This window comes from Phascolarctos cinereus, unplaced genomic scaffold, assembly GCF_003287225.1.
Source record: "Phascolarctos cinereus isolate Bilbo 61053 unplaced genomic scaffold, phaCin_HiC Scaffold_2;HRSCAF=192, whole genome shotgun sequence".
NCBI classification, from domain to species: Eukaryota; Metazoa; Chordata; class Mammalia; order Diprotodontia; family Phascolarctidae; genus Phascolarctos; species Phascolarctos cinereus.
In genome coordinates, this window is record NW_027555625.1 from 103,609,013 (window position 1) to 103,635,462 (window position 26,450).

Consider the following 26,450-nt stretch of genomic DNA (forward strand, 5'->3'; position numbering starts at 1 on the left):
TTACAAAAGAAGGAAAAGAGGTTTGGATCCAATTTTAGTAAATGTTTAAGTTTGGTTTCTATTTTCTATTTGGTTTCTATTTCTATTTGGTTTCTATTTTCAGTTATAGTTAAACATATATATATATATATATATATATATAATATATACAATATACAAGGCACATATTTTATATATTTAATATATATGCATATAGCAAGATATGTTAGCTCAAAGTAGGCTATATTATAGATTTAGAGGAGTCATTTTTCTAAATATATGCCAGTTATTCAACATATTTAAGAAAGGCAAAAAAAATCAGTACTTTTACATAGTTTGTATTTTTCAATAGGCTTAAAATTATATAAATGCTTCCAGTTAGTAGTAAAAAACATTAAATTTAAAAATTTATTCTTTAAGTGGTTTGGGTCTTCCACTTCATTCTTAATAATATTCATAATAAAAGTTTATTATACTCCAAAGGCAATAGCAGTTTCAAATCACAAATCAAATCCAACAATACGAATACAAATTTCATTTATATTTGCAGGTTGGTCCTATATTTCTTAAAAAAAACTTAATCCAATTCTACTACTATAGTAAATATTGAAATCTATGCATAAAAACATTTGTTAAACCAGGTGTTATTTGTTGCTCCATACTAAAAAGATTAAAAAAAATTTGGGAAATAAACCCAAATAAGCAACTAAATTTAAATGCTCAAGTTAAAAAGAAATAATTCTTTGAGGTATATTTAATTAAATAGATTTAAAAGCCATTTCAGAATGATATTTGACTCATATTTGACCAGACTACAATGAAATAATATTCAAAATTCTACGTGGCTCCAAAAATGACAATTTCAAGCACTTACTATATTTGAATACAACATTAAATTTCAAATCTTATTACCATTAATTACTTTATTAAATTTTTCAGTACTGGCATATTTCTGTATTACTGAAATGTAGTTAAAATTCAAGTCACATAAAAGGCTAAAAAAGTACTGGTTCTATTAATATCACAGTAGTATATTATATATACGTACACGTGTACATACACACATACATATAAATGTACACATTACCTTCTTACTAAGTCTTTGGTTTTCTTTTTCAATTTTCAAAATTTTGGAATTACTGCTTTCTACAGAATCCACAGCATTTCGAAGCTCTTCTATTGTCTTCACCAAACTCTGATTTTCCATTTCCAACTTCAATAACCTACTTGATGTTAATTCATTCACTTCATGACCCAGAGATTTTTGTGGTGCTATAAAATTCAAAAATGTAACGTTAGTAGGCAGTGTTATGAGTTTGTCTGTTTCTCTCCTTACCATTAGGTAAATGTTACTGAATCACTTGCCCATAGGGTCCCTAAATTTGTATCTACATAATTTGATGTATGTTGAATGGAGGATAAAGATGAAAAACATCCAGGAAATATGGATTTTGTGATTTTCACATGATGATGATGTGCAATCCAGTACAAAAGGCAGAAGTCAAGAGATCTGGGTTTTTAGCACAAGTCAATCTTGATGAGTCTTAGTTTTCTTATTAATAAAATGGGAATAGTAGCACATTTCCTCATCTACCTGAATGCCCTCAAGCAAAACAGTATATGTGAAATCCTCACTCAAAAAAGTCATAACGGAAATATAATTAAGGAAAGGAAATCGGCAATAGTATCCAATGCCACTTTGAAGATTTTTCAAATACTCACAAAGGCAAACTAAATGATTAATGGGACAATAAAAATCTCAACTTTCCAATCAATTTTATTTTGGTGAATTTATTCTGAAGCTAATGTAAAAAATTCATTAAGCACATATAATCAAGCATGGTGAATCAAGGCAGCATGGTAAAAAAGAGAACTGGACTTTGAGTTGAGTGGTATGGGACTGAATGCTATTTCTTGACACAGCTACCTATGTGGACCATGGGCAAGCCACATTAATTTCTAAATTAAATTCTCTAAACTCTAGGATGGGAATAATAATGCCAGCAGTGGCTACTTTGGAGGTTATAGTGAAGATCAAATAAAATATTGCATCTAAATTAGTTTGTAAAACTTAAAAGCCACATATAAATATTAGCTTTTATTTCTGTTATTTTTTTCTTTATATTCACAGCCTGGCACAGTCTTTGCACATGGTAAAGTCCTTAATAAATGTCTATTGGGGTTGGAGCCAAGATCACAGAAGTAGCAGGAAAGAGCACAGCCCAGCTCTTCCAACTTAACTTCTCCACAAAAAAATCTAGAAAATACACCACAGAGTCCTGATATAGAAATCTAAGAAGAAAAAATTACAGTGTGATACTTTTTTTTCCCCAGGCCCAAATAGCATGGAGAGGCAGTGAAAGAGGTCTGCTGACATTGCGGACAGGGTCTGGCCAGGGGCACAAAGCACGGACCATGCCGTGGAACTGAAAAAGGACTGAGAACGTGTACCATGATGAGAAGAGGTCCAAGATTCATATTAACAAGGGCCTGGGGGGTGGGGAGGGGAGGTGAGAAACACTTTACAGAGTGCGGAAACAGTTGCCAAATGGTAGCTCTGTTGTTCACTAAGCAAGTTCTGCGCCACACATCCAAGATAAACCAAAGAGCAGATGCGTGTGAGGTGGCATTCCATGGTAAAGACCAGTCATGAGCCCTAGGTTATGTACTGAGCTGGGAACAAGTTCAGAAGTGAACAATAGCTTATGGTTCTGACTTTAGGTGCTGAGCAGAGTTTCACTTTCAGCCTCTAGTCTGGATTGAAGACTGCAGTGGAATAACCAGAGCAGGAATCCCAGATCAAAGGGGAGCTTGCAGTTCAATCAGTCTAAACCAGCCTCACTTTTCCAGCTGACTGACAGTGGCTGAATCCAGCAGTCTACAAGAATCACCAACCAGGTGCAATCTGAACAGAATCAAACCCAGGTCAGGAGCTTAAACAATACAGAAAGGAGGCTAGTGGTTAGGCTTCAGCCTGGATCACATCACTTTGGGAAGACTAAAAAGCTTGTAGGCCCCTAGCCTGAGCTGTTCCTGAGATGTCAGAATACGCAACAAGTAATACCCAAAGAAAGCAGCAGAAGGACCCAAGAAAACAAAAGCTCAATTCAGACATTCATCAAAGAAGTGAGCCAAGTCTGGCACTAACATAAAGTCTGAAGTCAAGAAGCAGGCTGGAAGAATGAGCAAAAAAACAAAAAAGAATCTCACATTAAGAGCCATTAGTGTGACAGAGATGCACAAGATAAAAACCCACTAGAAGAGAATAACTCCAAAACATCTATAAGCAAAGGCTGAAAGAAAAACATTGCTTAGGCACAAGTTCAACTTGAATTTCTGAATGAGATGTAGAAATTTTTTTAAAGTTCAAAATTATTTTTATAAACCAAATGAGAGCAAGAAAAAAAAATGGAGAAAGAAATAAGAGACATTGAGGAACAAATTGGAAAGGAAACAGCTTAGTGCAAGAGTTACAAAATCTTGTCCAAGGAAGAGACCACTTAAAAATAATAATAAACAGTATGACTCCATGAGGCAATGAGAAATACTAAAATAAAATTGAGTAAAAAAAAAGAGAGAGAGAGAGAGAGAGAGAGAGAGAGAGAGAGAGAGAGAGAGAGAGAGAGAGAGGAGAGAGAAATGTAAGGTACTGCATAGGAAAAAGTGACCTGGAAAACAAGAAGAGATAACTTAAGAATCACTGGACTACCTGAAAGCCATAACTTTTTTTTTTAAAGAGCCTATACATATTTAAAGGAATCATAAAAGAAGACCACTCAGAACTCTTAAAATGAGAGGGTTATTGTGAGGATCAAATGAGATGATAATTGTAAAGCATTTAGCACAGTACCTATATTAAGTGTTATATAAATGTTAGTTATTAGTTAACATTAGCTATTATTAAAGAAAAACAATGGCAACAAAAATGGCAAAAGAGGTCCAAAAGACCAATGAGAAGAATGCCTTAAAAAGCACAATCAGCCAAATGGAAAAGGAGGTACAAAATCTCACTGAAGAAAATAATTCCTTAAAAATTAGAATGGAGCAAATGGAAGTTAATGGCTCTATGAAAAATCAAGAAATTCTAAAACAAAATCAAAAGAATGAAAAAACAGAAGACAATGTGAAATATCTCACTGGAAAAACAACTGACCTAAAAATAGATCCAGGAGAGATAATTTAAAAGCGATTGGACTATCTGAAAGCCATGAGCAAAAAAAAAAAAAATACTGCAAAGAGCCAGAAGAATTCAAATACTGAGGAGGTATAATCAGAATCACACACAATTTAGCAGCTACAACCATAAAGGAGCAAAGAGCCTAGAATATGATATTTGAGAAAGCAAAAAATAGTCATATATAAAGAAAAATAGTTTACTCAGCAAAACTGAATATAATCTTATAGAGGAAAAAAGTGGACCTTTAATGGAAAAAAAAGACTTCTAAGTATTCATGATAAAAGCCCAGAGCTGAATAAAAATTGTGAAATACAAATACTGGAGTCAAACAAAACATAAAAAGACAAATACGTGCAAACAACCACAAGGGATTAAATAAGGAGAACTTGCTTACATTCTGACAGAGAGAGATGATACTATATCTCCTCAGAACTCTATCATTAACATGGGTCACAGAGGGAATCTATTATACAGAGGACCTGGGAGTGTTTCTACTATGTTTTGATGATCTTAAATGTAGAAAGAGAGTGGAGGAAGAAGCAGGCAGCAAAGGGAGTGAGAGAGAAAGAAAAGAGAGGGCAATTTATCTCACATAATTGTAGCATGCAAGTAGAAGGAATAAAGGGTGTGGAGGGAGTAGGCAACACTTGAACCTCACTGTCATCTGAACTGTTCAAAGGAGTAAAGAACGCATACATCCAGAGTTGGGCTCAGAAATGAGGAGAGAAAGAGGTATAAAAAGTGTGTGTGTGTGTGTGTGTGTGTGCATGTGTATTTCTCAGGTTTACATGGCACCTTCACGAAAACAGATCACAAAAAAACTCACAAACATTGGTACAGAAAAACAAAAATAGCAAACATCTTTTACAGGCTACGATGAATGAAAAATTAATTAAATTAAAAACTTAACCCTAAAGAATGTGTGGGTCTAAGAACAAATTACAGAAACACTTAATAATTTAAAGATGATGACATCAGTAAGACAAAATGCTAAAAGTTTGGAGATGCAGCAAAACTTAATAAAAGGCCAATGAGTTGAGCACGCATTAAAAAAAACTGGAAAAAAAAATCAACAAATTCCACTCCCTCCATTAAATGCCAAAATGGAAATCCTAAAAAAAACAGAGATTAATAAAATTGAAAGGAAAAAAATCCAAATAAAACTAGGAACTTAAAAAAAAGCACAATAAAACAAACTACTAACTTGATTTTAAAAAAAGAAAACCAAATTACCAGCATTAAAAATGAAAAATGTGAAATAACAACCAATACAGAAATATAAAAAATTATTTTTCTCATATAAATTTATTTTTAGCTTTTAAGATTTACTTCCACAAGATTTTGAATTCCAAATTTTCACCCCGTTTTGCCCCTCCCCTCACCCCAAGATGGCATGCATTCTGAATACCCCTTCCCCAAGTCTGCCCTCCCTTCTATCTCTTCCCCCTCCCCAGAAATATAAAAAATTCTTAAGAACAATTTCACCCAATTATGTCAATAAAAATTACAATCTAAGTAAAATGGCTAAAAATTTACAAAAAATAAAATACTCCGATTAACAGAACAAGAAATAAATAATTTAAATAACCCAATGTCAGAAAAAAAGAACTGAACAAGCCATTAATGAACCTCAAAGGAAAAAATATAGGCCCAAATGAACTTAAAAGTAAATTCTATCAAACGCTTAGAGCAATTAATTCAAATACTTCATCATAAATGATTTCCCTCCACATATTTCAATTTATTTATTTATTTGTTGTTAGCTTTCAACATTCACTTCCACAAGATTTTGAGTTCCAAATTTTCTCCCCATCTCTCTCCTCCCCCCACCCCACAACAGCATGCATTCTGATTTTCCCTTCCCCCAATCAGTCCTCCTTTCTATCACCTCCCCCCTCATCCACTTCCCCTTCTATTTTCCTGTAGGGTAAGATAGATTTCTATATCCCATTGCCTGTGTATCTTATTTCCCAGCTGCATGTAAAAACAATTTTTAACATGTGTTTTTAAAACTTTTGAGTTCCAAATTTTTCCCCTTCCTCCCTCCCCACCCACCCTCATTAAGAAGGCAAACATTTCGATACAGGTTATACATGTGAAGTCATGCAAAACACTTCCCTAATAGTCACAATGTGAAAGACTAACTATATTTCCCCTCCATCCTATCTCGCCCTCCATTTATTCTGTTCCCTCCTTTGACCCTATCCCTCCTCAAATGTGTTTCCTTCTGATTACCCTTTCCTCTAATTTGCCCTCCCTTCTATTACCACTCCCCTCTCTTATCCCCTTTACCCCCTACTTTCCACACCTAATTGAGTGTGTTATGTTATTCTCTCCTTAAACCTAATCTGATGAGAATAAAGTTCACTTACTCCCTCTCACTATACCCTTTCCCTCCACTATGAAAGCTTTTTCTTGTCTCTTTTATGAGAGATAATTTACCCCATTCTGCCTCTCCCTTTCTCCTTCTCCCAGTACATTCCTGTAATCCCTTATTTTTATTTTTTAGATATCATCCCTTCATATTCAACTCATTCTGTGCCCTCTTGTCTGTGTGTGTGTGTGTGTGTGTGTGTATACACACACACATATATATTTTTTCCCTCTAACTACCCTAATAATGAAAAAGGTCTCATGAGTTACAAATATCATCTTTTCATGTAGGAATGTAAACAGTTCGACTTTTAATAAGTCCCTTATGATTTCTCTTTCCTGCTTATCTTTTCATGATTCTCTTCAGTCTTGTATTTGAAAGTCAATTTTTTCTATTTAGCTCTGGCTTCTCAAGAATGCATTAAAATCCTCTACATCACTGAATATCAATTTCCTCCCCCTCACTGATTACAGTCCGTTTTGCTGCATAGATGATTCTTGGTTTTAATCTTAGCTCCTTTGATCCCCAGAATATCATATTCGAAGTCCTCTGATCCCTTAATGTAGAAGCTGCTAAATCTTATGTTATCCTGATTATGTTTCCACAATTCTTGAATCGCTTCTTTTTGGCTGCTTGCAATATTTTCTCCTTGACCTGGGAACTCTGGAATTGGGCTATAATATTCCTAGGAGTTTTCATTTGGGGATTTCTTTCAGGAGGTGATCAGTGGATTTTTTCAATTTCTATTTTACCCTCTAGTTCGAGAATACCATGGCAGATTTCCTTGATAATTTCTTGAAAGATGATGTCTAGGCTCTTTTTTTGACCATGGCATTCAGGTAGTGCAATCACTTTTAAATTGTCTCTCCTGGATCTGTTTTCCAGGGCAGCTGTTATTCCAATGAGTTATTTTACATTGTCTTCTATTTTTTCATTCTTTTGGTTTTATTTTATAATTTCTTGATTTCTCATAGAGCCATTAGCTTCCATTTGCTCCATTCTAATTTTTAAGGAATTATTTTCTTCAAGTGAGCTTTTGGACTTCCTTTTCCATTTGGCCAATTCTTCCTTTTAAGGCATTCTTCTCCTCACTGGCTTTTTGGATCTCTTTTGCCATTTGATCTAGTCTATATTTTTAAGGTGTTATTTTCTTCAGTATTTTTTTGGAGTCTCCTTTTAGCAAGCTATTGACTTGTTTTTCATGATGCATTACTCTCATTTCTCTTCCCACTTTTTCCTCTACCTCACTTACTTGGTTTTCAAAATCCTTTTTTGAACTCTTCCATGGCCTGAAACCAATTTGTATTTGTTTTGGAGCCTCTAGATGTAGAAGCTTTGACTTTGTTGTCTTCTTCTGATGTTTTGATCTTCCTTGTCACCAAAGTAAGATTCTATAATTTGAGTTTTTTCATCCCGCTGTTTGCTCATCTTCCCAGCCAATTACTTGACTTATTAACTCCTTGTGTTAAGGTAGGGCTCTGCTTCCAGTGTGGAGGGTGTACTGTCCCAAGATTCAGGGATTTTGTGCAGCTATTTTCAGAGATACTTCTAGGGATCTGTAAGTATTCAGTTCTTCCAAGGAGAGGTGTTTACTCCTCTTCCAGTCTGTGCTCTGGTCAGTAAGTGATCACGAGCATTCTTTTCTGCCCTGGAACTGTGAGGAGGGTTCACTCTCCATTGCTGTTAATAAGCTCTGCTATGCCAGCACTCCTCCTCACCCCAGAACTGCGACCCAGATCCAAGTATGGGCAAAGCAACAGAATCCTACCTCCGTGACAGCTAAGAGATCCCTGTAATCTCCTTCTGATCAGTTGTTTGATCCCCTTATCATCTGTGGTCTGAGAGCTCTGGAAGCAGCCACTGCCGCCACCTTGAGGCTGCACTGGGGCCAGGGCTGGACTGTGCTCCTCTCTCACCCAGGTCCAACAGACCTTTCCCACTAACCTTCTAAGCTGTCTTTGGCGTTTGTGGGTTGAGAAGTGTGGAAACCACCACAGCTGCCTCTGATTCAGTCCTGTAAGGCCTGCTCTGGGTTTGCTAGGGCCCAGTCTACATAGGCACAGTACTGGACTATGCTCCTCTCCCAGCTCAGTGCAACAGACCTTTCCCATCAAACATCCAGGTTGTCTCAGGCTGGAAATTTGTTTCACTCTGTCTTTTTGTGGGTTCTGCTGCTCTAAAATTTGTTTAGTCATTTTTAAAGGTATTTGGAGGGGTCCACCCCCCCAAATGAAGGAGTTATACCAAGTTCCTCCTAAGCTAGCAACATAGTCAATAACTATACTAGGAAGAGTCAAAATAGAGAAAAACTATAGATCAATATTTCCAAGGAATGTGAAATAAGATATTAGCAAGGAGACTACAGCAACATATAACAAAATTATATACTATGACAAGGCTGGTTTTATACCAGGAATGCAGGTTTGGTTTACTATAAGAAGAATTATAAACATAACTGACAACATTAATAACCAGAAAAACAAATATCCTATGATTATATTAAGAGGTACAGAAAAGGCTTTTGACAAGACATAATATTGATTCTTGTTGGAAAAAAAAGCACTAGTAAGCACAGGAATAAACAGATGATAGCTATCTCAAAACAAAGAGTCAACATTATCTGAAATAGGGACAAACTAGAAGTTTTTCCAATAAGATCAGAGGTAAAGCAAGGATGTTCATTATCATTATTTCTATCCAATATAGTGCTAGAAATAACAACTCTAGCAATAAGACAAGAAAAAGAAATTGAGAGGATAAGCACAAAAAGGAAGCAAAATTATTTTTTGCAGATGATGTGATGGCTTAGAAAACCCTAAAGAATCTACTAAAAAACTCACTGAAATAAAATAAACCCACATAAATCATTAGCATTTCTGTATATAACCAAGAAAATTCAGCAGGAAGAAATATAGAAATTCAGAAAGCATACAGAAAATATAAAATACTTGCGAGTCTACCTGCCAGGACACAAACAGAAGCCACATAAACACAACCTCAAAACACTTTTTATACAAGTAAAGAGAGATCTAAAAAACTACAGAAATGTTAATTGTTCATAGGTGAATAATTCAATTTAATAAAAATAATACTACTAACTTAATTTACTTACTCAGTTTATACCAAACTACTAACCACTTACTTCAGAGCCCTAGAAAAAAATAACAAAATTCATGTGGAAGTATAAAGGATCAAGAATTTCAAGGGAATTAATGAAGAAAATGAGAATGACATTCTGAAATAACTGTCAACCATCATTTGTAGGTGATTAGTAACTACAATTCTTCAGCCAATTAGAATCTCACTCAAGTCTTTTTGGGAAAATATAGATAAATATGAATTATTAATACAAAATTCTTTCATTTATTAAACACACACATAAGTATGTATTTGTACATATAAGTACATATGTAAGTATATATAGATATGCTTTATTTATAAGCTCATTGATATTGATGAATACAATACAAAGTACTTTCAAATCCAGTATCCAGTGTACTTTCTTCATTATCCACATAATAACTAATATATATCTTCAAAATCTCATTCCAAGATTAGTACCTATTAAAGAATTAATAGTTTGCCTATCAAATTTGCAAATGACAATAAGCTGTAAGACGAATAGTTATTAGAGAGTCAAGAGTGCAGTTTGTTCCTTCAATTATTGCTCAACAATGGAGCAAAGTGGATGCACTTGGCCTCCACTGGAGTCAGGAAAGGCCTGGATTCAAATCCCACTTCTGACAATTATTAGCTGAGTGAACTATGGCAAAGCAACTACACTTCTCTGGGCCTCAGTTTCTTTTTTACTCTTACCTTTTAATTATAATTTTACTCTTTTTATTTTAAACATCACATTCATTCCTGAATAAGCCACTTCTCTTCTCATCCCCTCCCCTTGTAACAAAGATGAATCTGACATGTCGAAGGAGACTGAAAGACCTTATAGCCAATGAAAGGAGGGATGTGTATTTTCTCATCTCTCTCCAGGAACTTCAGTTTTTTAGTCTGTATCGTGGGGGTAATAACTGTAGTACTAACCTCACAGAATTGTTATGAGATCAAACAATAATCTATGTGAGGCACTCTGAAAACCTTAAAGTATTGTTTTTTGGTTTTGTGTCTGTATACCCAGCATTATGCATACAGACCTGTACATAGTAGGTACTAATAAAATTCTTGTTGAAATTAAATATTTTAGTTACTCATGGAAGAGAGGGATTAAACTTAGTTCCCTTGTGCCAGAAGGGAAAAACATGGGCAGTGGGTTGAAGAGGTGTATTTAAGTTTAGGATAAACTTCCTAACAATTTCAGTTATTTAAAAGCAGAATGGGCTATCACTGCATGTAATAGGCTTCCACTTACCAGAAGCCTTCAAGAAGGATGGATAAGCTACTTATCAGATATGGTGTAAAAAGGGTTCTTTTTTTTTTTTTAAAGGCAATTCGGGTTAAGTGACTTGCCCAGGGTCACACAGCTAGTAAGTGTCAAGTGTTTGGTCTGAGGCCGAATTTAAACTTGGGTCCTCCTGACTTCTGGGCAGGTACTCTATCCACTGCGCCACCTAGCTGCCCCGTAAAAAGGGTTCTTTTTCTAAGTATGGATACCACTAAATGCAACACTGAGGTCCCTTCTAAATATGAAATTCAGTGACTTAATCTGGGAAAAAACACTATTTCATAATTCTGATGTTTCTATTGAACTCTGACCATATTTTGGTATACCTTCTGAGAGTTCACTAGTTCTTGATATCTGTTCCAATTCCCAGCCAAGATGTAATGACTCATCCATACTTTGTTTCTGCGCCATTTCCAAACTCATATTTTCTTCCATTAGTTCTTCAATCTTTTTTCTATCCATATCACGTTCCTTGGAGGAAAGAGAAGCATACTTTAATATAAATATAAATTATCTATAAATACTAAGTTATACTAACTAGCTACTATTTCACTAGTTAAAAATTTACTTTTTTAAAAAAACCATTACTTGAAATTATAACAACATAAGAAATTAACTCTACCAAAGTGTGAACTTTAAAAATGTAATATTTTAGATATGTGTTCTTATTCTTATTAAATATATACTAAACCCCTTTTTAAGGTCATCTAAGCTCAAAGTATACAGTTCAGAGATATTATATGAGATTTCTGGATAGTTTTAGGAAAAGCTATATTTTTGTGTTTTATCACAAAAATGTATTGATTGTTGCCTTCTAAATTTGTAAGCCCTCTAAACAGTAAACAACATAAAGCCTTGTATAATATTTCCTGTACCACTCAGGCAAAGAATATGTCACTGAATTTTTGAAGGATCCTTTAATAATTTAAGACTGATTTTTTTTAAACTATTACTTTTTTTCCTTCAGGTTATAATTTTCTGTTCCATCTCTCCTGCTACTTTAATCTGTCTAAATTTGCTCCTTAACTCCACTATGATTTATAATCCCTCCATTTCTCCTTTTTCTGACAATCCATACATCTTGTTCCAGCCTTATCTACACCTTTCCTATAGTTAGACTTCTAAATTTTTCACTGCTAAAATGTACCCTGGATTCCAACCCATCACTGAACTGAAACTTCCTTACAAAGTTACTAGCTATCTTTCTTTTCTTTTAAAAAAATGTTCTTTTTTTAATTATGAACTTAATCACCAACAACAAATATAGAAGCATTCCAATATGTGAAATGTAACAAAAAAGGAGGATTGTATGAAACAAACTATAAATTATAAAATGTTATATGGTGTATCTTTTTTCCTTACTATGTACAGCAATAAAAATAACAAAGTGTAATTCAATTTTAATATAGCAATTCCAAAATCATTTCCTACTTGCTAAATACCAACAGTTTTTTCTTAGTTCTCCTCATACCATGTTCTTCTGTCCAAAATCTTTTGTGGCTATTTTATGTAGAATAAAAATCAAACCTCATCTCAGCATTTAAAGTCTTTCATAATCTGACACCCATTTACCTTTTCAGGCTTATTAACAGTATTATTATTAAAATTCATCTTCATATTTGTCATTTTTGTACTTTACATTTTAAATAAACTTTCTTTCTAGCTGTTTCCCAAACTCTCTCACCTTCATATGCCTTACCCAAGTATTCTCTCAGGCCTGGAATACACTCCCTTCTCAGCTCTACCTCTACCATTCTTGATTCAGCTCAGGAGCCACTTTCCCCTAAAAGTTTTTCCTGATCTTTCCAGTTCAAATTATTTTGCATTTGGTTCTACACTGTATCTTTCTTGCAGAATGCAAGTTCCTTGAGGATTAGAGACTGTTTCAGTTTTGTATCCTCAGCACCTGGAAGAATCTGGCACATAAGTAGGTGCTTAATGTTTTTTAAAATTTAATTGATTGCTTCTCTCTCCCTTCCCCAAATCTATTTTCTCATTCATCTTCTCCTTACTTCCAATCTCACTGGATTACGCAATCCTTTTTGTCAAGGCTGACCTCATGATTCCTAAACCTTCCCATTTCCACTATGAACTTATATTTATCAAGCAACATCCTTTCCCTTGACCTATAACCACAATTTAGTCTCCCTTATTCTAAAAAGTCCTCTCAATCTAGCCTGCTTTTTTCTCTAAATTTTTCACTAAGAAATCTCTAGGAAGTATACTTTATACTTTCTTACCTCCTACTCACTCATCAACCTCTTGCAATCTAGCTGCCATCCCAACATGCTATTGAAATGGATTTTTTCCATGGTCATTCATAACCTACCAATCTCCAAATTCAATGACCCTTTTTCAGTCCACAATACCCTCTGACTTTCCTAGCATTTGACTCTGAAGCTGCCTTCTTCCTTCTTTCTATCTTTCCTAACTTGCATAATACTTATTACCCAATTCCCTCAGTCTCTTCTCTTTTTTGATAGCTCAGGTCAGTCAAGAAACCCCTAAAGTTTGGCATTTATCCTTTTACATTCTCTCCTTCTACTTGCTCCTATGCTGAGTTAATTGAGACCCAGGGTTCAAATAAAGACTTCTATGCAGATAGCTTGAAACTACCACATGACCAAAGCTCAAACTCTGCATCCAAAATGGAATAATTCATTATTTCTACCCACCTGTCTGCCTAAAATCTACTTCTGCCCTAATTTCTTTATTATGAGCTAATGGCACCAGCCTCTTCCTGGTAATCTTTGTTTTTTCTTTTCTCCATGACCACTTCATAGAACTAGTTGCCAAGCTGCTGCCCATTCTTTCCATCTCCATGAGTTGCCTTCTTTCCATACCCAAGCTACTATAATGCCCTCTTTTCTGGTCTTCACCCTTCTCCAATCATACTGCATATTCCTACTATGCTACTTAAGTAAGCCTCCAATCGGGTAAAATTTAAACTATTTTATCTTGACACAAGGCTTTCCACAATCACACTCCAAGATAAATTTACATCCCTTTTTTTTTTCTTTTTACTTTTTGGTGAGGCAATCAGGGTTAAGTAACTTGCCCAGGGTCACACAGCTAGTACATGTCAAGTGTCTGAGGCCAAATTTGAACTCAGGTCCTCCTGACTCCAAGGCCAGAGCTCTGTACACTGTATTGCACCCCATAAATTTACATTCTTACATACACTACTTCCCTTTTCAGATATTTAACCTTCTAGTCCACCTGTGTTACTATATTCTTCTCCGCATCTCATCTTCTATCATTCCTTCATGACTGGAATGGATTCTTTTCCCCCACCCTCATTTTAGTCCCCATCTCCTTTTTTTCAGGACCTAAACCAAGTGCCACCCCTTCCATGAAGTCTTCTTTCCTTGACTTTCCAATGAGTATGGCTTCTATATTTACTTATATTTATATACTATTTCTTACAGTGTTTTATTTTGAAATTCCTTTTACACTTATCACATTATGCAACCACAAATAAGTACAAGTTCTATCCCAATAAGTCTGTAAGTCCCTTAAGAATATGTCTTATTTCACCTCTCTGTCTCTAGTACCTACTAGAGTGTCTTGAACATAGAAGGTGCTCATGAAACGTTTGCTAAATTAAATTTAAAATGAACCATTTTAACCATTCCACTCTATTCTTCATTCTCCTGCATTGAGAAGAAATAAGTTGCTGTATATTTCCCCCTAAAACTCATATGTTCTACCCAGTTTATACTCTTACCATCTCCATATCATGTAGTTTGGCCTTCAGTTGTAAGTTTTCTTTTTCTAATTCATGTAATTTATCAGAACGAGTGCGGGTTCCTTCTAGTTGGTCTTCTAACATACTTTTTGTTTCCAGTAATACTTGATTGTCTTCTTTTAATTCCTACAAACATTTTAAATAAGGCTTAATCATCACAATAAATATCATTACTATCTGTACACTTTAAAGAATTCAAAAGAACAAAACGCTGTTATTTTAATAGTAAAACAGTAAGATTAATACATTTTCTCTGCCTCTCTGAAGTAACTGGAAACTATATATGCCTTTTCAAAACTCTAATCAGGGTTCAGTGTTCTTTTTTCTAAGCTCCAAGTCTATGCTTAAAAATAATAAAACCTAGGTTTCAACCTCTGAGACCTCGGTGTGGTAATAGTGTCATTCAGCAGTAATTACCTAGCAAAATAACAGTGAAAATAATTTTCCTGTATCAATAGTAAAACAATAAAATGATTCTATACTTTGATGGATCTAAGACTTCATCAGTATGAGTACTACTTTCATTGGTTCATGTTGCACACAAATCATTGGAGTATTTTCTCAGAGATCTTTTAGTGGTTTGTGGACACCAACACAATAATCATAACAAAGATTTGCAAAATACTTTAAGGTATACAAAATGCTTTACAATTACATCTCATTTGCACCTCACAAGCACCTTGTGAGGTAGGCCTGTCCTCACAGATGAGGAAACTGAGGTTTAGAGATGTTAAATAACTTGTCCACAATAACAACACTAGTAAATATTGGAACCAGGATTTGACTCTACATGTTCTCCAAATTCAGCAATCTAACCACTACAATACAATGAAATGTTTGAAATGTCAATATTATCCTTTATTCTTGATACATGGGCCTCTTCTACATGCATCCTTTCCCGGTCTGCTAGTGTCTTACTCCAAAATTACCTGTTATATATTCTATCAGTCAGTGAACAATCATTTATATGTACTTCTATTTCATTTTCTTATTTTTCCCCAGAGCCTAACAGAGTCTTGAGGACATAGAACTTAGTAGGACGGCAAGATACCAAAATACTGAAAAAGTTCAAAGATGGTATTCCTACCATAAAAGGCAATCTGAGAAGACATCAAGTAACTGCTTTTCCATATGGTACTTCCTTTGCTCTATAAAATCTTTAAATGCCCTAACCAGATGTAAAGCGCGTATCCTTGATGAAAATATGAGAACAATAACTCTCATTAAATAATGTTTAAAGATTTACAAAGTGCTTTCCTCATATCACATCCATGAGGTAGGTAGTACTAGTATAATTATCTCCATTTTAAGATAAGCAAACTGAAGCTCTGAAGAAGTCAAGTGATTTACTCATCATGATCACAGAGCTGGTAAGCATTGGGATAGAATATGAGCCTATGTTTCATCACCTTTAGTCCAATGTTCTTTCCACTATAACAGGCTGCCTCACAGGTAGGCTTTTGCAGATGAATTCTCTATAGAAGACAACTTCAGTTACATAATTGCCCAAGAGGTATAGAAAATACAAGAACCCGGTAAATATACTGTATTGAGTACAAAAACAAAACAAAACCCAAAACATTTTACCTAATAAAATAGACTGATTTCATAGAAAAAATATATAGTTCTATAGTAGGCCAAAGGTATTCACTAATAATATACATAAAAACAATAACATAAATAATCTGTTTATAGATTTTTAAAAGGATATTCTAAATAACTACCTTGAAAATAATTATTACTTAAGACCTTAAATAAGGATGAGTACATGCTATTATTTTAAATGAAATCATGGGCAAAAATTCAAGTCATTAATGGAGATGAAGCACTAGGATTATGTCTTCTAGTTAACAGAAACAACAAATAATAAAACATGCAGAGCTGACTGCCCAAAAAAGGTATTCAAAGCTTTCTCTTCACTTACACTTTTTAATTTGCAGAGAAAGACTATTAGTCATTCCAGCATACTAAGTAATTACAATAAAAAACTGAACCAGGATTTCAGCTACTTATGTTACATACTCTATTAATATAATTTAATATATCCCTGAACACGAAATTAACCTTGGGTTCTTGAAGGCAAAGTGCAAGCTCTGAAAGATACTACCAAAAATTTAGGAGATCAAAGATATCTATTCTAAGAACCAACCTAGACAAGTCTAGGTAGATTCATAACCAAGATAACCACAAAATAATGAATTTTTCAGCCACAGTAATTTTCTTTTTTTTTTTTATAATTTTAATTTAATTTTTTTTTTTTTGGTGAGGCAACTGGGGTTAAGTGACTTGCCTAGAGTCACACAGCTAGTGAGTGTTATGTGTCTGAGGCCGGATTTGAACTCAGGTCCTCATGACTCCAGGGGTCTATCTGCTGTGCCACCTCACTGCCCCCACAGTAATTTTCAAAGATGATCTGCTGAGTCAGAGAGAGGTTCTGATTCACATCAGTGGAAGAAATACCTAACAGCAGCAAAAGTATTATTTTCTTCTTCAAGTATTATTAAAGAAATTCTAAAGAGTCAGCTTCTACATAAGTGCTCTTCTAATTCCCTCAGTTGCTAGTGCCACTCTCTCCCATCTTTGTACTAACCTGATATATATTTTGTACATATTGTCTCACACCTGATGGACTGTTAGCTCCCTAGGGGCATGGACTATTTAATTTTGTCCTTGTGCCCAATAAATACTTGACTAAGTACATATTTTACCTTAGCAACCTGGCAAGAGCTTTAAGCCTGAATAAAATTTGAAGATGTATTCAAATAGATATCTAAATGGCTGAGATTGTTAGTGTATGGCTATTTCTATGGAACCTATACATACACAAAGATTCACAGAAAATTGCCATTATTAAATCTATTTGTTATGAAATCTATTTTTACATTTCTTTTTCAATTCAAATAAAGACATATTCATTTTTATCATCACTGCTTTCTTCACTTTATTTGCTTTCAAGTTTTGTATGCAACATATCTGGAGGAAAAATACAGACAATATGCCTTAAGAAATACAGTAAAAATCAAAGCCAACAGGATAAGTTAGTATTTTACAACAATGGTCTTTAGTAAAATCCTTCCACAGGTCACATTTTATATAAATATTAAGAGCTTTTCACATATATATTTAATAATTAGCCAGGCACTTTCAAGTGCATATTCAATTATACAGTCTAGTTTTAAATAATTTTCAAGTTATAACATAATCACAACTAATTCCCAGGTTAGGGTTTCCCTTTTCAGTCTTCCACTACAATTAACACATATCCCTAATCTGGTAAAATAAAACATCAGAGAATGGGAAAATGGTACAAAATAGGTTATCGGAAATCATTACTGGGCCAATTGCCTTTAAATTAGTTTGTGGGCTCTGCATGATAGACATGGTAACTCAAAATTCAAATTCCCTAAAATCAAACAGAGAATCATTATTTTAAATCTATCTCTGTTTAAATTTGTCTACAGGCTCAACCATTCAAAATATAAAATTTACTGCAAGAAATGTAGCACCCCATGATAATACATACAAATCTACAGGGAGAAGGCGAAAGCATGAAATAAACAAGCAAGTCTACTAGTTCATATTTTCTGTCTATAGTCAGATCTAAACTAGCAGAGAAAATTGGGTAATGGAAGCAATTATTCAAACAGATAGCTTTTATCACAATTATGCTGTGTTTAAAATGAAAGTGGTCATTTTGCTTAAATTACCTAAGTTAACTATATTTCCCTTCCCCAATTTCACCAAACTTGGTTAAATATGACCTAAAGTAGAATATCACCAGAAAGGAAAACAAGTCATAAAACATAAAAAGGAAGCTATTTTAATCTATAAGGCATATTTCTTTTCAGTTGCATATAAGCATAGAATTTTAAAGTCACTAAGTATCTATAAAAGTGTCAAGTTCAGCCCACTCACTTTAACATGAGGAAAACAGAACTAGGGAATTCAAGTCAAAGGTATAATATAAGGAGTGGTAGACCCAAGACCAGAACCCAAATGTCCTAAAGTACTGGTGCAGCATTTCATGTTTCGTACACCATTGGGAGTGGAGGTGGAAGGTGGGTAAGGGCCTGCGATTTCACTGATATATAAGGAACTTCCAGTGTGGAAACTCCCTCTGCTAATGCAGATCAGTAACTCATTTGTAACTTACAATCTTAAAGAGTAATCATGCTGCCTATTAATGAATAAAATGACAAAAAATACAAAAGGCACTGGGAATAAAAAATTACATAATGACAAAAGGGAAAAAATAGCAAAGTGAAAAGGATGATTAATGACTCAAGATCAAATATTGCCCAGGAGACTTAAAGGCATCATTACGATGAATACCATTTCATATTTAAATAAAACTTTACACCTTACAAAGTATTTTCCTTGAAATAGTCCTATAAACTAGGTTTAATTAAATTCAACACACATTTAATAAGTACTTATTATGTGAGAGGCAAGATGCTAGGTCCTAGGGATACAAAAGCATAAAAATTAACAAAATTCTATGCCCTCTTGGAATGTAAGGTTACACTCTATTGGGGGAGAGTAAACTACAAAACAAGTACATTTTTAAAAATTCAAAATAAATACAAAATAATGTCATAATGAGAACAGAAGCCACAAGGGGAATAAGAGCTCTCACAGAACAAGGCCTCTAAAGCATTTAGACTGAGTTCTGAAGAGAGCCAGGAATTCCAAGAGCCATGGATGCAGCATCTGCAGCAGGATGAGAATTGTTGTATAAACAGAAGAGGCAAACAGGTCAGTCCCAGTGGAACAATGAGCACATAAGAGAGAATAATGTAAAATAAGTCTGGAAAGATAGGCTGGAGCCAGATTGTAAAAGCTTTTAAATAAATAGCAGAATCTATATCTATTTAATCCTAGAGGAAACATGAAGCCACTGAAGGTTCTTGAGCAGAGGAGTAAAATCGACAGATCTATTCGTTAGAAATATAAAAAGGTAACAGTCTCTATACAGGTTAAGATTTCAAAGACCTCTGCCAAGTCCTGCAGCTAATCCCTTGCAGACAAAAAAAATAATTCTTTTCACCTGCTGAATTTCAGTTGGATACAGTTAAAGGAGAGAACTATTTAGGACAGTACAAATTCTGGGCAGACAGATATCTACTATTTTATCCAGAAAGAAATTTTAATACAATCAGGTTAGAAATCATACACACTATAAGGTGAACGAAAATAGCAATTTTTTTTTTTTTAGGCAATTGGGGTTAGTTAAGTGACTTGCCCAGGGTCACACAGCTAGTAAGTGTCAAGTATTTGGTCCGAGCCAGATTTGAACTCAGGTCCTCCTGACTTCAGGGACGTTGCTCTATCCACTGAAAATAATAATTTTTAAAGGCATATATCTTCTGCCAAACAATTACCTGCACCATCCATCCAATCAATTCTACTAATTTTTATTAGTCATGAAGCCCTAACACCACTGTTTAAGCTTGGTGAAAACTCAGGTCAAGTCAAATAGTAATTTTTTCAAGATTTAAATACCAGAGAATAACAGAACAATTCCTAAGTTGTTTTTTCACCTGTAGACTTTAATAATCTGACAAATTCACTAACTATAGGTGAGACTGTAACTAAGGATATTCTTTTGTTTTCAATGTTGAAATCATGCTTGGAAATATGACAAATACGTTTATAAGTAGCAGTGAAGAAATGTTGTAAGATTATCACTAGGCTAAGACAGGAAATAGCAACGGTAAATGATGCCAAGAAGTCACCAAAACCATTAGTAAGAGGTATGAGATCCTATTCCACCATTATATCCTAAAATAACATTGTCACTCTAACAGGTTCTGTTCTATTACTGAAGGCAGTAAATTATATTAAAGTATTTGTCTGTTCAACAGGATTCTAACACCTTACTGCATTTATGGGAAAAAATTAAAGTTATTAGTGCAAATAAGTTTTGAAAGAAAAAAAGTATCACAATCAGTTTAAGAATGACATAGCATACCTCAACTCTTGCTTTATAAAATTCAATATCATGCAGCCTCTCTTTATATCTGCTGACTTCACTTTCAAGTTTGTCAACTCTGATTGCTTTTTCTCGAAGTGCATCCAATTCATCTCGGTACACTCTGGCTGAGCGAGCATCCGAAAGCAAGTTCATATTCTAATAAATATGTAATACATAAAGTTAGCATTTTTTCATTTTGTATTTCTAGATTCACAATTAAGATAATGCCCCTAAAAGTGTAAATAATTCTTAAAAACTATCTTTTCAAAGGAGAATAAAAAGCAAAAATCAATCATGACTTCTTTCTTACCAACGTTACATTTTGCAATTATAAAATCAATGTGACACTGTTTCAATATGAAAAATATCAACTGTATCATAATAACATAAAATCAAGAAGAAATATGACATAGTGGACAGGAAAATGCTTTGGAGTTAGGAAGACTTAGATTCAAATCATGCCTCTCATAAATACTGTCTTTATATGATAGAGAGGTAATGGGGTTCTGCACCACGAGGTCCCATATACTAATGAAATCATGACAAATCTATATGTATATATACCCACATATGTATACATATATTTAGATTAGATTATTTTTATACATGAATACAACTTTAAAGTGTTGAGTACTGCTGTTTTCATGAATAATTTATCATTTAGGGATAAAATAGGAACTTGATGTGTAATTTCACAAATATAGATAAAGGAGGAAACTTTCTTTACCAATTCAGGTGAAGATTTTCTCCGCAACTTTTAGCCTTAGAAACTTGCCTACAGTGCAAGATTAAATACTTTGCCCAGGTCACACCACTAGGATGTGTCAGGTGAGATAAGGGTAGAAGTTCAATCCAAGTCATTCCAACTCCAAAGACAACTATATATTCACTATATTTCATTGCTTCTCATGTTATACACACACACATCTACACAAGTAGGAAGATAATCAACCAGACTGGTATGATATCAGAGGAGATTATAAAGTACAGTGGTGGCCATAGTATAACTAGTAGCAACATGAATCATTAATGACATTTGGAAGGCTACATGCTGGGGCTGTGCAATAGCAAAGATACGTGGGGTGAAATAACTTTTCCTTGCCCTGGGTTCCTATATTGTAGAGATAATCCATAACACAGTTTTATAAACTTCCCTGAGGTGCTCGATTATAAAAAGAAAAAAAATTATATTGTAGTTGAAATAAGTTAGAGTAAACAACTTGAGATCAAAGAATAAACTAAATTGAAAGCTAGAGGTCTTTTTGTTAAAAAGGAAAATTTAAAGAATCTAATTTCTAAAAGGAAATATAGTGTGGTAAAGAAAAGGTTATGAGTTGTGCCAGAAAACAGTTCTGAATTAACTTAGGGACAAATAGAATTATAAACCTTTGTGAATGATTTTACAAAAACCAAAAATATTTCAGGAATAAAAAGATATATGGTCTTTCCCATTTAATCATTATGGTAATATCTGATGCCTAACATACATATCCAACAGAGGTGCTTTGTAAAGTAACATTAATATCATCACTTGACAGAAAAACAGTTTAGAATTTCAGAGATTTCCTGTTTTGTCAAACAAAAACTACCTTATGCATAAAGTCTCAAATCCTATTTCAATGCTTCACAGAGGTGACCTGAGGTCTCAAAGACTATGGCAGTAGGATGAAAGTTTTGTCAGATTTTATCAATATGAAAAGGATTTGTTGAAGAGCTAAGCTAGCAAATGACTATATGTCTATTGTGTGAGGAACAATCCAGCTGAAGGTGGAGAGTTTCATAACCATAAGGAAAGCCAACAAGCAATACATTCTTTGATCACAGTGGTCCATGAATAAATACAGTCTACTGAAGAATAGTTGGAAAAATGAAAAATGTACCTATATCTTTATTTATTTTTGGGGGAGGGGTGGGGAGTCAATAGAAGTTAAATGACTTGCCCAGGGTCACAACAGCTAATAAGTATATATCTACTGCGCCACATAGCTACCCCTATACCTTTAAAATCATATATCTCTCAACAGAGTATTTGTAGAGGATAACTAGTGAGGAGTTAAAAAAAAAACCAGTTAAGTATTGAGAGGATTCTGATAAACAGTAAATAGCATTTATGTAAAAAGTTAAGCAAATGAAAGAGAATGTTAATAAATTAATGATACAAAGATTTAATAATATATATTATTAGTAGCAAAATGAAGTTTTTATTAATTGTGTTTCCAACCAAAATTTCCAGGAACAAACCTCTTGCTGAAGCCTCTTTAGTTCTGTCTCCATCTGTTCAAGCTCCTGTTTACAATCTAACAATTGTTCCGTCTTTTCCTCCCTTAAATTGAGGGGAAAAAAAGCTATTCAATTCAACAAACATTTATTGTAAAAGGCAGTGTGCTATGCACTGGGAAAAACAAAGATAAAAAAAACAAACAATTCTGCCCTCAAGAAGCTTATTGTTTACTTGGTAAATACAATGTACACATGAACAAGTAAGAGTAATATAAATTGTAAAGTTGGGGTGGGGAGAATCTATATTCACAAAGGTACACAATATGGCAACCTCATTTGTGTTACTTTGGCTCCTAATTTCAGTACTGAATCCAGAAGATGTTAGCCAAAAGTCACTGCTATAGGAGCAATGGCAGAATGTAAAAGCAAAATGAAGAGCTACCATATTTGAAATTCCAATTTTCCTGTCAACTTCACAGATTCTCAAAATATAGTATTAATACCTGGGGGGAGATGGAGTTGGCTTTAGTTTGTGTTTTCTAAGGAGTAACAAATTTATTTCTTTAATATCTAAAATATGTGTTGGGCCTTTATTTGGTATGTTTAAAGACTGCAATGAACTACATACTAAGTATAATATTCAATTTCACTTCTATCCACTGTAATTACTGATGCTGTATTTATATATTGTGAGTAATTTACTGATATTTTATAATGCTGATTTATGAAATGTTAGTATTTTAGCAAGTGTGCCTTTTCCGCTAGATATACTACTCAGATTATTTGATTGTCTTAATCATTGCAAGTCCATTTTGTACTAAATCTGTTTCCTTTTTTGAAAATGTCCTACAAAGAGTGTGTTATAAATGTGCAAAAGGAATTTCACAAGAAAATGAGATACTAGCAACTAATTTGTGCTTTAAGTAATATACCTGGAATAATTTTTATCTTCAGCATAATTCTCACTCAAAAAACTTATCATCTTGAATTTTTGTAATTTTTATTTAATCAAATATTGCACAAAATTCTCTAGGATTTTGAAGATACCCCTATGGTCAAGTAAAATTTACTTACAAATTAAATCTAAATGTGGTATAAAATGTTAAACTATTCATAGTCATTATTACAGTCCTAATTGCATGCTTTATCTAAAGACTTGAGAGGACTCTACTAAATTATACAGGACATACCAGTGTTCAATGTTTAGGCTATCTATTAACTGCCAATCAAACTAATAACTGCAATCTTTTCACAATTTTCCCAGCACAGCTGTTTGTAGAATATCCTGGGCGTGTCTAATTCAAGAGACATGTAATAATGCAGATATCCACAAATGAAAGCTGCAGCTTTCTGTTTTCTAATGTTCCTATAGACCATGATAGGATTTTCTCTGCATGATTCTACAAAATACTTAATTCAGTCAGTTTCAGACACATTAAGATAATTCCTAGACTGGTCTATAGATTTCAACTGACATTCTTCCAATACAAATTACAGGAGAAAAAAAAAACCTAAACTGTAAAAAGACAGAGCTGCAGTGGAAGAGAAGCCTCTCTCCTTTTGGGGCCCCCTTATCGAGTGCAACATACGTCTGTGTGGTCTTCTTACACAAATCAACACAGTGTATGCATTATACAGGTTTCTACTCTTTGAGGATTTAACATACTTTGAGTATACTGACTCTAAATTTTTGCTTTTTCTTCATTTATTAATTATATTACTAGTTTGAATTAAAAATTCAAACAATTATACAACACATATGACAACTATATAATACTTCAGGTTTTGCAAAGTGCTTTATACAAATTATCCATTTGATTCTCACAATAACCTAATAAGGTAAGTACTACAAGTATTAGTATCCTCTTACAGATAAAGAAACTGAGACTTAGAAAGGGGAAGTGATTTGTCCACATTCACCCAACCAGTTAATAACAAAAGCAATATTTAAACTCAGGTCTTCTCCTGACTCCAATTTAGCACTCTTTTCATAACAAATACACTCCTAATTTAATTATACATACCCACATACAGAGTTTAATCTTTGCAATAGTAATGCCAATACAAAGATGATAGCATACTGATTTTGTAACATGAAACTATAAAATAATTGATCTATATTTCATCAACCTAAGAGTTTCCAAGCCACAGAAAAGGTGACTTAAAATCAATGTGAACTTACAACTCCTGCCTAAGCCTTCTTATCTTTGCCTTCGCATCTGCCAGTTCTACTGATAAATGTTGTCTACTTTCAGTCCGTTTCATGCCTGGAGAACCACAAGGTGACTGTGCTGATGAGGCGTGAGGTAGAAAATGAATACCATCTCGTTCCTCAGAGAGTTCTATAATGGTCTAAAAAATTAAATGAAAACATACATTATCATTTTTGGCATTTATACATCAGAAAATTGAAAACAAAGCCTAAACATATAACAGCCAGACATTAATAGAACATACCAAAAAGAATTCAAAATTGAATACCATAATAATTTCCCCATTTAGCAATCATTTTGAAAAGATTCTATTGAAAATATATAAAATATAAGCTAGTAATATAACACTAATTAATAGGTTTTTAATTGTTTTGTTGTTCAATTATTATCCCCCCAAATTAAATATGATTAAATTAACCAATTCAAGAAGCAACAACCAAGACAGAAAGGTACTGAGGCTGAAATAGGGAAAAAATACATACAAGATTACTTAAAAAAAAAAACAATCAGATGCATTCAAATCACCAAGCCCTAATGATATTCATTTAAAGCTCAGAAGATTTCAGAAGTCATCACAAAGGGAAGTCACTTAAGGGAAAGTACTTTCTCCAAGTTCAACCAAAAGCTCACTATGCATAATTTTGGACAAGTCATTGAACTCTGTGAATCAATCAATCGACAAGTTTTTATTAAGTGCCTACCATGTACTGTTAGTGCCTAGTACCAATGCTAAAGAAGGAAAACACAAAGAAAAAGCAAAGCAGCCCCTGTCCTCAAGGAGTTTACATTCTTTAGGGACTCAGTGAAAATAACTAAGTACATACAAGATATATAAAGAGTAGATGCAAAATAATCTTACTGGGGAAGGCACTAGCCACCGTACAGACAAAGAGAAGAAAAAAAAAACCCATGCAAAATGGAAGATTTGAGTCTTGAAGAAGCCAGGGAAACGAAAAGATAGAATTGAGGACGGGCAGCCTTCCAAGCAAGAGGCACAACCGCTACCAAGAAAAGAAAGCAGATATACTGTGTCTTGAACGTATAGAAAAGAGTAGAATGTTAAGAAGGTAAGAAAAGCATAAAGGCAAGAGGTTGTGAATAAATATCTTTAAACACACCATCATCATCATCATCAGAATAATGATAGCTAGCATTTATATGATGCTTTAAGATTGACAAATATCTCATTTTATCTTCACCACTTTACAGATGAGAAAACTGGGTGAAAAAAAGACTTGTTCAGAGCCACATAGCTAGTTAACTGTCTGAAGCTGAATTTGAATTCAGGCTTTTGTGACTCAAGGCCAGCACTTTCCATCCCCTACACCACCTAGCAGCCAAACAACACATGTTACATTTCATCCTA

General features: G+C 34.0%; 1 protein-coding gene across 11 annotated transcripts in view; it reads right to left on the reverse strand.

Annotated features, from left to right (window-relative positions):
- CCDC88A (coiled-coil and HOOK domain protein 88A) overlaps positions 1-26,450 on the reverse strand; it is a 167,423-nt gene that overhangs the window by 59,198 nt on the left and 81,775 nt on the right. For all 11 annotated transcript variants that reach the window (XM_020996210.2, XM_020996207.2, XM_020996209.2 and 8 more), the window contains exons 8-13: positions 25,054-25,223; positions 22,893-22,974; positions 20,649-20,807; positions 14,657-14,803; positions 11,256-11,400; positions 1,067-1,251 (exon numbers count right to left, since the gene is read on the reverse strand). In XM_020996210.2, coding sequence (XP_020851869.1) covers positions 1,067-1,251; positions 11,256-11,400; positions 14,657-14,803; positions 20,649-20,807; positions 22,893-22,974; positions 25,054-25,223 — 888 coding nt within the window. The remainder of the gene's footprint in view (positions 1-1,066; positions 1,252-11,255; positions 11,401-14,656; positions 14,804-20,648; positions 20,808-22,892; positions 22,975-25,053; positions 25,224-26,450) is intronic.